At 34.9% G+C, this 12,039-nt stretch overlaps 1 protein-coding gene across 2 annotated transcripts; it reads left to right on the forward strand.

The window, feature by feature from the left end:
- The first annotated feature begins 2,645 nt into the window (after positions 1 to 2,645).
- LOC132308594 (UPF0481 protein At3g47200-like) lies at positions 2,646 to 6,229 on the forward strand. 2 transcript variants are annotated; one of them, XM_059807663.1, is made up of 4 exons: positions 2,646 to 2,884; positions 3,775 to 5,155; positions 5,757 to 5,797; positions 5,977 to 6,229. In XM_059807663.1, exons 2-3 carry the CDS (start codon positions 3,865 to 3,867, stop codon positions 5,768 to 5,770), a joined length of 1,305 nt encoding a protein of 434 aa, XP_059663646.1. In that variant the 5' UTR covers positions 2,646 to 2,884; positions 3,775 to 3,864; the 3' UTR covers positions 5,771 to 5,797; positions 5,977 to 6,229. The 2 variants fall into 2 exon arrangements, with proteins under 2 accessions (XP_059663646.1, XP_059663087.1); XM_059807104.1 differs by lacking the exons at positions 5,757 to 5,797; positions 5,977 to 6,229 and having other exon boundaries at positions 3,775 to 5,515.
- Positions 6,230 to 12,039: the final 5,810 nt, after the last annotated feature.

Raw genomic sequence — 12,039 nt, forward strand, 5'->3', positions numbered from 1 at the left:
GAGGCGCTTAGTGGTCCGTGGTGTTAGTGTGATATAGAGGGGGGCTAGAAAGAGACTCTAGTGTGGTTGAGCTACCTAAGCCCAAACGACGCCATGGAGATGCCATGTGGTCAGGGAAAGCTAGCCAACCCCTCCCTCGTGATGCCTTGGAGGTACCTTGGGTCGGATTGCACTAACGGTTTGGAAGTTGAAACGGTATTGTTTCGGAAATGGGGAGTGACATTACATGGCATGGCATTGCATTGGTATACATTATACCTTGGTGGTTAGATGACTTGAGCATGCATTGTTGATATTATCGTTGTTTTACTTGTTTTCCCCGAGGTATGACCCCACTTACTTGTACTCTATTCCTTATGTGGATTCACGGGGTCATAAAAGATGTGTCTTAGACATTTCCTACTGAGCATTTAGCTCACCCCATTATTTTAATATTTTTCAGGATTGGGAAAAGAGGTGGCGGACGAAATCCACCACAAATCTAGATTGGACTGGGACTATCACCTAGCTATCCTTTGTATAGAAGCATGAACCATGACCTTTTGTATCGATACAATGTAATTTTGTATAATGTTGCAATTGTAGAAGTAATGGAACCAAATGGAACTCATGGAATGTAAATCTTATAAACTTTTATTCTTTATAAGAAACTATGAAGATTCATGTATTTTGATGTCGATGGGTATTGCTAAGTTGCGTTCTATGAATTCATGTATGTATGGGAAGGGATAAATCAATCTTTAGGTTCCATAGCAAGTCTTATGCAAAGTTTCAAGTTGCTGTAATCCAATAACAGGTTTTTTTAGCTCGCAGGGCCATTTCGGCCGACCGAAATGGGCACTTCGGTCGGCCGATCATTCTAGTAGGTTAAGATACTATTTGGGTCACAACCGGCCGACCGAAATGGCCATTTCGGTCGACCGGTACAATGGCCAATTCCGGGGCCATTTCGACCTACCGAAGCTCCATTTCGGTCGACCGAAATGATATTGTTTTGTGCACATTGTCTTCTTCTTTGGTATAAGTTATCCCGAGCCTTGGAAGGTTGTTTTGAGCATTCTTGAAGTTTATTTAGAATGCGTGGACGATGCATGAACGCTAGATATGATGTGGATTGACTTAGGTGACCTCAGGTTCGGGTAAGGACCCGGTTGGCGGTTCGAACCTACGGGTTCGGGTCGTTACATTAATTATTAGATAGTACGGTGATTTGTAGATTTTTTATGGTCACTTATATATATATATATATATATATATATATATATATATATATATTATAAGTAATAATTGACTTGCTAAACGATTATAGTGTTTAGCAATTTCTTGTTGAGTTTGTGAGTTTACCCCTTTATCACTTTCAGTTGTACATGGATTTAGCTTGCAAAGGAGGTTCAAGGGGAGATGGAGATTTTCCGGATTTTTCACATATTTATTTTATCATTGTTTCTTAGCATGAAATTTTGTAATAAGGTTCACCTAGTTGGTGAAATTTTATTTTGTGGGTGGATGTCATAGATTTCCTTTGGAATGGTGGAATTTTAAATGGAATTTCTTACTACTGACTTAAGCATGGGGAGTTCTTGTGGATGAATTATGCGAGTCACGTATTATATTTTAATACAGAAAAAGGTTTCTTATGTTAGAAAAATTGGAGCGTGACATGTCAAATGCACATGTTGACATATTTTCGGATACAATTTCAACAAGTTTGTTTTGAAGCCCATGCATTCATATTTGGAAGTGGATCATTATCAATACTTGATCCACTTTGGCGGCTTTGCTAGATTGTATGCGGACTTGAACCCTCGGCCTTCTGCTAAGGTTAAGTAGGACCCATTGAGGCAAGGGCAAATCTAGGGGTGGGCTTGAGCCCACCCCAAAAAATGAAAAAAAAAAAAAAAAAAAAAAAAAAAAAAATCTTAGTATAGGCAATTTTAACTCAGCCAATATATATATATATATATATATATATTACTAGTGTTAGTCCACCCAAAAAAAATATTAGCCACCCCATTGCATTGAGGAATGAGGGCAATTTTTTATTATTCTATTATATACCTCTGAATTCATTTTTTTTTATTGCATTTTGTACCCATAAAATTTTGAAATTCCCCACTGAAATTACCTAAAAAACCCCACTATATAAGTTACCCTGCCTCATAATTTTCTGGCTAAGGGCTACTGATTTCTCTGCTTTAATTACATACACTCAACACACACATTGTACAACTGGATGCTAACATTATGGGGTTTTACTGCTGATCACTTTATTGAAATTTACATCCAGCTACAAAAAATTGATTTATTTCTAAAACCCATAATTTCCTCAATTTGGTCTGTAATTTTTTCAATTGTACTATGTACTTGTATTTCCATCCCAAGGATTGCCGAGATCTGTTAAGCAAGACTTGTAAAAGCTTAAAAATAGCAAGCATTAGTCTTTTTAGTTAAAGAATTAATATTCTTTTCAATCACAGTAAATTTACTGTTATTAATTCCTGAATTCTCAAAGAAGTTAACACATTAAACGTACTCGGAACAAAGCTTTTCTTTCTGTCCAAGACTATAAAATTCTTGTCAGACAGGACTGTACTAAAGCTCTAGAATATAAACACATTGCTTGTTTGCTTTCTACATGTATTAGGATTAGCTTATTAATTTCTACAAACAAACCCACCAAGTCACCTTAGATTCCTATCTTTGATTATTCTGGATTGTAGTACATACATACATATATACATACATACATACATATACATATATCTATATATATATATATATATATATATATAGCTACTTAAATTTCTTATGGCTTGAACTGGCAATACCAATGCAAACAAATGCTTCAATGTTCTATGCATCTAAATGATCTTTCCCAATTCAGGTAAGTTCACATTTCTTCTCTCTGTTCTTCATTTTGGTAGTATAGAGATATTTATTGAATTGCATATGAAGAATGCTTTGGTATATCTCAAAGTCTTACGTTATTGTGATCCATCAAGAGAATTTCAATATCAGGAATAAGAAAATAGGTTTTTTTTTTTTTTTTTTTTTTTTGTAATTAAAAAATAAAAAAAGATAGTTCTCTATTCTAGTTCTCAAAATGTTTGTTACATTATTAGAGCTTGTTATACATCATTGCACCATTTGTTTTAACAGTTTCAACTTGGGTTTAGCCTTTTAGGTCTCTAATCTTAATCTTCTGTAGACAAGTTTGTATTCTGTTTTGATCTTTTTGGTCTGAGTCTCCATTTGTAGAATGTTGTTGGTAGAGAGGAGAGATATTTTTGTGTTGAAATGGTGAGATGTTGATGGTAGATTCCTTAAATCACAGTCCTTAATTGTTGTCACTAATTTTCTTTAATTGTTATTGTGTTGATGATGTGATCTCCATTGAGACGCACCGAATAAGAAACAACTTCCCCCCTCGTCTCCCGTGCACGTAGGTTATGTGTGGAAGCACGTAAATGATCTTGTGTTCTTTCTTATTTGTTGCTTTAAACGCGGCGACACATGAGGGAGGGTGTGAGGGTTTGATGTATATTGTTCGGAACAATCCTTTAACAGTTTAATCTTTTGGGTAATTGGTTTTAAACACCAATGTGAATATATCAAGGACTAGCACATTTTTTCCTATGAAAATGACTTTTTTCTCCCAAACATTTCTACAAGATTGATAAATTGTTAAACCGCAAAAGTGATAGGGAAGGTCTTTCTTCTTATAGAGTTAGTTTTATTGCAGTAACTAATCCTAACCAAATTATACCATTTCAGTGTCTGCTAGCTAGCTTCATCTATCAATCATTGAATTGAGCTCGATTGAAGATACAGAGGAAGCCACTTCTAACAAGTTGGAAGTAAAAGATGGAATCGGAAAGTAGATCACGGAGACTAATACACACAGATCATGTGGCACTTGAAATTGTACCAGAAGATAATCTTGTATTCTCCATCAAAGAAAAGATCGAAAGAGTTGCCCTCACTCATAGTATTTGCAGGGTCCCGGATAAACACTCTAACCAATCTGAAGATAAATACGTCCCCAAATTAGTCTCTATCGGCCCTTTACACCACGGTGAAGAAGCTTCAAAGGCCATGGAGGATAACAAATGGTGCTATCTCAACACGCTCCTCAATCGGAAACCAAAAGTGGAGGAAAGATTGGACATGGAGGATAACAAATGTGGCTATCTCAACACGAGACTCCTCAATCAGAAACCAAATGTGGAGGCAAGCTTGGACAGTTGTGTGAAGGCTCTGAGAGAGTTGGAAAACAAAGCTAGGAAATGCTATGGGGAAAAATTCGAGCTGGGAAGTGATGAATTTGTACAGATGATGTTAGTTGATGGTTGTTTCATCATTGAAATCTTGTTCAAGTACTCTATCAAAGGGTTGAGGCGTAGAGATGATCCGTTTTTCATCACGAAGGAGAGGTTTCTCCACGTGAGGAGTGACATGCTACTGCTCGAAAACCAGATCCCCTTCTTTATCCTTCAGCGTCTCTTTAGCCTCGTCCCAATTCCCAACCAATGTACTCAGTCCCTCGTAGAGCTTGCCTTGCGTTTCTTCAAGAAATTGATTCCGGGAAATGTTCCAATTCTTCAAGGGAAATTTAGCCAGGACTTCAACCATTTACTTGACTTAGTCCTCCACTTTTACCTCCCAACATATGCAGAAGTGGAGTCAATTAGTGGAGCAAAGCAAAGCTTGGCTAACGCGAAAAAGCTCCAAAAAGCAGGAATTAGCTTCGAGAGGGCCAACAGAGAAAGCTTATTGGACATGAAATTTTCCCATGGAGTACTCAAAATGCCCCCTCTGAAAGTAGACGATTACACAGAAGTTGTTCTTAGGAACCTCATTGCACTGGAGCATTGTTACTGTGATCGGAAAAAGTACATCACATCTTATGCCGGTTTCGTGAAGAGCCTCATCCAATCCAAAGAAGACCTGAGATTGCTGTACCAGACACGGATTATCGCCAATAAGAAGAAGGAATGGGAAGACATTCTTAATTTGTTCAAGAAGCTACACGGAGAAACGGATGTGAAGGAGTACTACTACAATGGTCTTTGTGAGCAAGTGAATGGGCACGGCAAAAAAACCAGCTGGCAGGCTTGGCTCCAGAGTTTTCGCAAGACTCCTTTGGCAGTTGCAGGTCTCATTCTTGGCATTCTGTTCCTAATTCTCACTTTCATAGGGACTTTGTTTTCAGTCCTCTCATTCACACACCATTTTTAGGGAAGATGGGGTATCTTCTCTCACTGTTTTCCTATCTGTGATTGTTTTATTGCTTCATTGAATTGATCTTTGGTTGATAATTAGTAGTAATGGTTTTCACTATGAAGTTGATCATGTCATGTTTTGATATTGTCAATTAGTATGTAACAGCTCAGTGATGATCAGGAATAAATTGTTTTTATCACCATCAACCATAGTTTTGAGTTTGGTCATTCAAGTATTTTACACAAATGTTTTTTCAGAGAGAATTTAGGGGAGAGAGCTAAGAGTTGTATCAGTCTAGAGTAAACATTTGTCATGAATTAACCATAGTTATTACTCTTGAAGAAACTGAGCCTAATTTGCTATCAATCATTCAATGAAGCTTTATCCATGTATTTTCTTTTGGCATTAAAGAACTACAGAGAGACACTTTTTGATTACACTGTGTGTGAGGGGGCCATTGACAATGCTCAATCATACTAAATTTCATATGTTAGATTTCTTTGATTTAAAAGTGATTCCATTGTGACCTGCAGGTGATCGGGTTTGAAACCAGAAACAACTTCTTCTTCTAAAGGTAAAGTTGTGTACATCCAACTCTTTCTAAAACCAGTAATGTCGGAAGCCTCGCTGAATTAGGCTAGTTATAAGTGCACAAAATCCATTATTTTATATTCCAAAATAAATATTTAATTAGTCTTTTATATTATTTAAATATTCTTATATGTGTTTTTTTTTTTTTTTAATGTTTTATAGGTATTAATTTCAGAGTGAGAAGAAAAGAGACAAAAAAAAAAAAAACAAGTGAAGAGTTGGTTGCAAATAAAATCAACACAACAAGTAGTACACCACTTTACAAGAAGTCTCAAATTCAAAACCAAGTCCCCCCTCCACTCGGGAGAGAAGTAAAATGTAAATAAATGTGTTTTATTTCTTGTATTAATTCCATGGGAAATAAGTCTCATAAATAATCAAATTATTTAATGACATATTTTTCTTCATCTTTCGAATTGAAAGTATTTTATTATTTAGGGGAAAATTTATATAAGAAAAATAGACAATTATTTATATGGATTAGTGGCGGAGGATCCTCGTTCCTTGAGACTTTTTTGTGAAAACAGTGTTAACGCGGGATGCGGAAGCTATTAGTTGATTTTAATTGTGATCGACTCCTTTAATGAACTAGATTTGATTATTAGGTCAACTTGTGCAATTTATGATTGATTAAATTATAGGATCAATTTAAACATCCACAATCATAAATATAGATACTTAAAAGTAAAGCAAGTTAGGGTTAGAGAGATTGCACTAGGATTTTTAGCGAGGAAACCCCAGTTGATAAAATACGTCAACTGTTTGCATGGGAAAAACCTCGTGGATTATTCAATCCAAAGTAAACTGATCCACTATGTTTAAAACAAAGTACACCGAACTTTGACTCTAACTCACACCCTATCATTTTACCAAACACAAATTACTGACAATCCTCTGGCTTTACAACTCCCTGTCCAACAACAACTTGACCTCAGGCTTATGCTTGATCTTTGTAGAAAAGTAGCAGGTATATCAGACAACACTCCTCGAATGCTCTAATCCTTTCAAAGTGTGATTGCTTTTACTTCTATTCTTCAAGATCTGAACTCGATGTAGTAGAATTAAATCCTGTTTTTCATTCAGAATATCTAAATCTTCAATATAGCTCCAATTCTGATGAGATAGAGAATAACACTACTAAATCACTCATGAATATGTATGTGTGCTCTCAAAAATAAATTCAGAATAATCAGATTTGATTTTCTGAATTTTCTCTGTCAAAAAGGCTTTCTCAAAATATAGAATTGATTTTCCTTAAAACCATGAATAAACCTAGAAGACTAACAAGGTTTATATAGAGTTTATAAAGTCCTAATCCCTCAGAAAATATGAAAATTTTCGTGCATAGGACTTGGAAAGAAGTTAGGATAAAAAATGAAACAATCAGACAAGCTAATTGGAAACCTGATGCTGCCAGGACTACTTGAACCGGTTCAGAGGGGCTGAACCGGTTCAAGATGACCAGCAAAGAATCCATATGATTCTTGAACCAGTTCAGCCCCCTTGAACTGGTTCAAGATGGCCAGTCTTGAAACTTTGGCAATTTTGGTAATGTTGAATCTGTTCAATAAATCTTGAACCAGTTCAAGATGGACAGAATGTAAAATCTTATTTAAAACCTTTCAAAACCCTTCCTAAATGTTCTCACTACCTCTCAAAGCCTCTTAGAGAATTGTTCTCATGATCTCGAAGTGTAGTATATCATAAACACTTGAACTTCTTCAAATCTGCATCCGATATTCAATCTTTGAAATTTCGAACCGAAAAATTACAACTCAATCGGACTTGTTTTGACAACGAAATTAGCCAATTATAAGATACATATCTCACAATCGCCCCCATTAGCAATTTCATGACAAAACTCTAAAAACAATTCAGCAATCTACCCAAGCAGGAAAGTAAATTACAATGATTGTTAAAGAAAATAAACTGCAGAATTTTTCTTGAACTTCATAAAGCTTCAACACATGTAGCAACCTATAATTTGCCCATTAGCTCACGCACAACTACCCGTGAAGCTAAATCAAGAAAATAAACACAAGCATAAAATAATAAATTTTAATGCCTGCATATCAACGCAATGTAAACACATGCAATGATCAATGCCTCAATGCAAAAAGTTCTCCCCCTTAATGCAAAAGTATCTCTCCCCCTGAATGATAAGACTCTAAACTCTCTCCCCCTTTTTGGCATAAATTAACAAGGGTCTCAAGGAAGAAATATCCTAGAAGTAGGAAGTAATCAACCATATAAATCTTGTAAATTGAAACCAATTAGAATGTAGACTCCAGAGGACTGTATGTTTCAACAGAAATAACCAAGATCAATTATTTTCAGTTCCACAAACTTAGTAAGTGTAGTAAAATCACCACCAAGTTCCAAAACATATGATCTGTCAACTATTCAGATTTCAGATAATAAATCAATGATATCACACATTCTTAGAAATCAAACAATCAACACGTGCAAAAGATTTTTTTTTTTTTTTTTTTTTTTTTTTTTTTTTTTTTTTTTTTTTATCCCTCTTTGTGCTCCGTTTTTCTTTTTGCACATTAGCGGCTTTCACACTTATGGCCAGCTAGCTCTTCATATGTTTCGAGTCAAGGTAGCTTTCAGACAAATCCCAAAGGTAGCATTTTCCATCTCACCTTTTTCTTTCAAAATAATAAATATTTTTCTTTCTTTTTCAAAAACTTTTTCATTCCAAGCTGTTTTTCAATTTTCTTTTCTTTTCACTCTTTTGGTCTAAAACATATAAACGAAGTTTAAATTCCAAGACAATGATCAATCATGTTAACATTATCTTTGACCTAAACAATAACATCAAACACAAGTAAATGTACTATCAATAATTCATTTACTATACGAAATAAGTAAGCAAAACCAATTTTCATCAATTCATAGCCATAATATGTTTTACACTTATAACCCATGTGTCATTAAACTCCTTGTGTTCAACATACTCAATCAATATGATTTGCTTAACTTCCCAAAAACATAATCTAGACACTCAAGATATGCATGAAAATCCTTTCTAGACTATGTCTTTGTAATGTATCTAATCAAGACAACAGACATCAATAGATCTCCTAAAATGAGAAAACTTAGAAGCATTTAATGGTTTAGTGAGAAAATCAGCCAAATTCTGATCAGTATGCACTTTTTCCAAAGACACGACATTTTGTTCAACAAGTTCCCTAAAAAAGTGATGTCGAATGTCAATGTGCTTAGTCCTAGAATGCAAAACTGGATTCTTTGAAATATTAATTGTACTACTATTATCACAAAAGATAGCAATAGTGCCTTGATCAACTTTATAATCCAGAAGCATCTGTTTCATCCAAAGCAATTGTGTGCAACAATTTCCAGCAACAATGTATTCAGCCCCACAAGATGATAAATATATATAATTTTGCTTCTTGTTGTACCATGAAACAAGATTAGTACCGACATAGAAATAACCACCTGAAGTACTCTTTCTATCATCCTTATTACCAGCTCAATCAGCCTCAATATAGTCTGCAATCTCAGAGTTAGACTCAGAAGAATAACGCAATCCATAATTTAATGTACTATTGACATAACGAATAATGCGCTTGATTGCAAGAATGTGTTGTTCTCTAAGATCAGCTTGATATCTAGTATAAACACCTACACTAAATGAAATATGTAGCCTAGTTGCTGCAAAATATAACAAACTACCAATCATACTCCTATACAAGAAATAATCAATCTTATTAGGATCAGAGTCTCTATCCAATTTGGATGAAGTACTAATAGGAGTTTGAACATACTTTGAATCTTTCATACCAAATTTCTTAACTAGCTCCTTTGCATATTTTGGTTAAGATATGAAAATTCCATCATTAAGTTGTTTCACTTGGAAACCTAGAAAGAAAGTCAGTTCACCAACCATGCTCATTTCAAAAGTATTACTCATATCATTAGCAAAATTATGAACAAGGTTATCACAAGTAGCACCAAAAATAATATCATCCACATATATTTGAGCAACAAGAAAATCTTTTTCTTTCTTGAAAATAAACAGTGTTTTATCGACTCCTCCTCTTCTGAATCCCTTATACATTAAATAAAAGTTAACTTCTCATACCATGCTTTAGGTGCTTGCTTTGAATCATAAAGAGCCTTTTTAAGATAAAACACAAAATCAGGATAATGTAAATCAATGAAACCTTTTGGTTGTGCTACATAAACTTCTCCCTGCAAAATACCATTTAGAAAAGCATTTTTCACATCCATTTGAAATAATTTGAATTTAAAGTAACATGCAAGAGCAAAAAGAAGTCGAATAGACTCAAGTCTTGCAACAGGTGCAAAAGTCCCATCAAAATCAATTCCTTCAACTTAAGTGTATCCTTATGCAACCAATCTAGCTTTATTTCTCATCACAAGACTATGTTCATCAAGTTTATTTTTAAAAATCCATTTGGTCCTTATGATATGAACATCACTAGGTCGAGGCACTAATTTCCAAACATCATTTTTCACAAATTACAATAACTCTTCTTGCATAGCCATAAGCCAATTAGAATTTTGAAGAACTTCATCAACATTCTTTAGTTCAAACTAAGCCATATGACATGAATGTCCTATGTCATCTACAATACATGAGTGTCCTAAATGATCACGGACTGTACTCCTAGTACCAAGCTTATCCCATGGGCTATCACATTGTCAACTGGATAACTCGATCGAACTCTGGAACTGCTAGATGTTGGAATATCTAAGGATGGTGTAGGAATTCCTATTGGTTCATCAGTGGTGACCTCTAATTCCTCATCATCATCTTCTTCAACCTCTTCACTTTCTCCACCTAAATTCTCAACTCTTCTTCCTCATGAATTGTAGGTTTTATCATTTCTCCTACAATTTCAAAATTAGTTACTTTTTCAACAAGTTGAGAAGAGGTTATCTTAGGCTTTGTATCATCAAACACAACATTTATAGACTCCATAACCACTTTGGTTCTAAGATTAAAAACCCTATAAGCCCGACTTTTCTATGAATAACCCAAAAACACACCTTCATCACTTCTAGAGTCAAATTTTCCCAAGTGTTCCCTATCTCTAAAGATATAACATTTACTTCCAAAGACTCTAAAGTATTTAACAGTGGGATTTCTATCATACCACAGTTCATATGAAGTCTTTTTAGTTCCTGGCCTAAGATAAACTCTATTTAGGATGTGACAAGCAATACGTACTGAGTCAGCCCAAAAGTGACTTAAAATTTTATTATCATGAAGCATAGTATGTGACATACCTACAATTGTCTTATTTTTCCTTTCCACTACACCATTCTGCTGTGGTGTTTTCGGTGCTAAAAATTCATGCTTAATGCCATACTTATCACAATATTCAATAAATTCCTTAAGTTCGAATTCACCTCCATTGTCGCTCCTAATCCGATTAATTCGATATCCCTTCTCATTTTAAATAAGTTGCCAAATAGACTTGAAATTCACAAAAGCATCAGATTTATCTCTCAAATACGCAACAAAAGTGAATCTAGAAAAATTATCTACCATAACAAGCATATATCTTTTTCCTCCAATGCTATCAAGTGTTATGCGACCCATCAAATCCATATGTATCAATTCTAAAGGTCAAGAAGTGACTTTACGAATAAGTCTCTTATGTGACATTCTAGTTTGTTTCCCTAATTGACACAGACCACGTATTTTATTCTTAGGCATCTTCAATTTAGGCAAACCTCGAATGTGATGTTCCAAATTTTCACAAACCCGGATAGTCAATGTGACCCATAAGTTGACCCGACAATAGATCCAGAATGCGGAAGCGAAAATAAAAACAAATGCGGAAACAAAAAGGTGAAATGGACCAAGTATGTCCCCGAGGGCAAAATGGTTATTTCACATGAAAACAAAATCTCAAGTGATATACGTCATCCCTAAGATACAAACATGGCTTCCTATAAAGCCATGGAACTTAAAAGAAAACAAAATGCGGAAGCGAAGTTCTAAAAACGGACAAGTTTAGCCCTAGGAGAAAAATCATAATTTTCAAAAAGTTATAGGTGCTACTGAGTACACCATTGGATAGACAGCAAAAAATTAACAAATTTCAAAAAAAAAATTCACCCAAAATGGAGTCCGGACAAGGAAGAAAAGACCTGATGAAAAATCAATGTCGCGACGGCAAAAGGGGCTGCTGCCACCTGTTATGTGCCCAAAAAATTTCGACT

The sequence above is a fragment of the Cornus florida genome, unplaced genomic scaffold, assembly GCF_030987335.1.
Source record: "Cornus florida cultivar Cherokee Brave unplaced genomic scaffold, ASM3098733v1 CherokeeBrave_3.0.0_Hap2_Chr01, whole genome shotgun sequence".
Classification (NCBI taxonomy): Eukaryota; Viridiplantae; Streptophyta; class Magnoliopsida; order Cornales; family Cornaceae; genus Cornus; species Cornus florida.